Source organism: Myotis davidii, unplaced genomic scaffold (assembly GCF_000327345.1).
Source record: "Myotis davidii unplaced genomic scaffold, ASM32734v1 scaffold132, whole genome shotgun sequence".
Classification (NCBI taxonomy): domain Eukaryota; kingdom Metazoa; phylum Chordata; class Mammalia; order Chiroptera; family Vespertilionidae; genus Myotis; species Myotis davidii.
The window spans coordinates 3,961,960-3,963,168 of record NW_006285258.1 but is presented as its reverse complement, the minus strand read 5'-3'; the positions used below and the strand labels follow the sequence as shown (position 1 = coordinate 3,963,168).

Sequence of the window (1,209 nt, the reverse complement as noted above, 5' to 3'; positions counted from 1 at the left end):
CCTGGTGCATGGGATTTTTTTATCTTCTATAATTGAAACTTTGTAGCCTTGAGTGGAGCCCACAGCTGGCCAGGGCAGGCGGGAAGCTTGGCTTCCTCCATTGCCAGGGGCAACCTAAGCCTCCTGTTTACTCCAGCTCCATGGCTGCCGCCATCTTTGTGACGGACTGGCGGAGTGAGGGAGTGATGGTTAATTTGCTTATTACTCTTTTATTAGATAGGATGGGACTACTGTCATATATGAAGTCCATCATTAAGCAAAATGTTGTTACATGGCATAGGACTATATAACAATGACAATAATTGATTTTCCTGGTATATTATCGACACAATGGATATAATTTAAAGATACTTAGAAATAAGCAATTTCTTTAAAATAGTAAAAGTATACCTTGGTGGTAAGTTACAAAGTGTTCTCAGTTCTTCCAATTTACTCTTCATGTCATTGTTTTCTTCTATTAATTCTTCAACAACTTTACTATTCTCTTCTAAAAAAGAAGTTTATAGAATATTGATCAATTAAATCTCTTTTTTTCTCAGCCTCCTGTTCCCTTATGTTCACAACCCAAATGTTTATGGAGGAAACTACAGGATTTCCAGTTGCTCCCTGTGCCATTCATTCCCTGATGAGCCCTAACCTGACCACTCCTGTTCTGTTTTCTTAGCACTTAAAATCTGTGCTGCTTGTTCATCTTGCTTTGGGTGACACACTGCTCTGCAAGGGTTTCCAATTGTTTCAGAGGCATCTCTTTTGTTTTCCAGCTAGACTGAAGCTCTGCAGAAACTACTAGGTTTTCTAATTCCCAGTTCCCGTGGATCCTGGTGTACAGTCTATGATCATATCAATGATCACTGAACAAGCACCTCAAAACAACATTTTTTTTAAAATCAAGCTTAAGAAGCCACTGTTTTCAGAACGAAGGTCAGATTTTTTAATTCTTTGAACTTTAAAAAAGATGAGGAGACTGATGGAGTCCATGAATTTCAGTCAGTGACACAGGTTTAAATACTAACTCTACTTTTTACCAGTTGGATGAGCTTAGGCAAATTTCTTAATCTGAACCTGAGTTTTTTCGTTGGAAAAATGGGGATAGTATTACCTACTTTGAAGATTATAACAGAGATAAAACAATAAGTGCACAGCACTGTACATGGGCCTGGCAATACCATTGTTTGTGAAGTACAAACCTGGCACCACATGTATCCTACT

At 38.4% G+C, this 1,209-nt stretch overlaps 1 protein-coding gene across 1 annotated transcript in view; it reads right to left on the bottom strand.

Annotated features, from left to right (window-relative positions):
• The window catches only part of CEP152 (centrosomal protein 152kDa), a 107,267-nt gene that overhangs the window by 10,996 nt on the left and 95,062 nt on the right, over nt 1-1,209 (bottom strand). Inside the window, exon 22 of the mRNA XM_015558951.1 lies at nt 391-487. Within this exon, the coding sequence (XP_015414437.1) occupies nt 391-487 (97 nt within the window). The remainder of the gene's footprint in view (nt 1-390; nt 488-1,209) is intronic.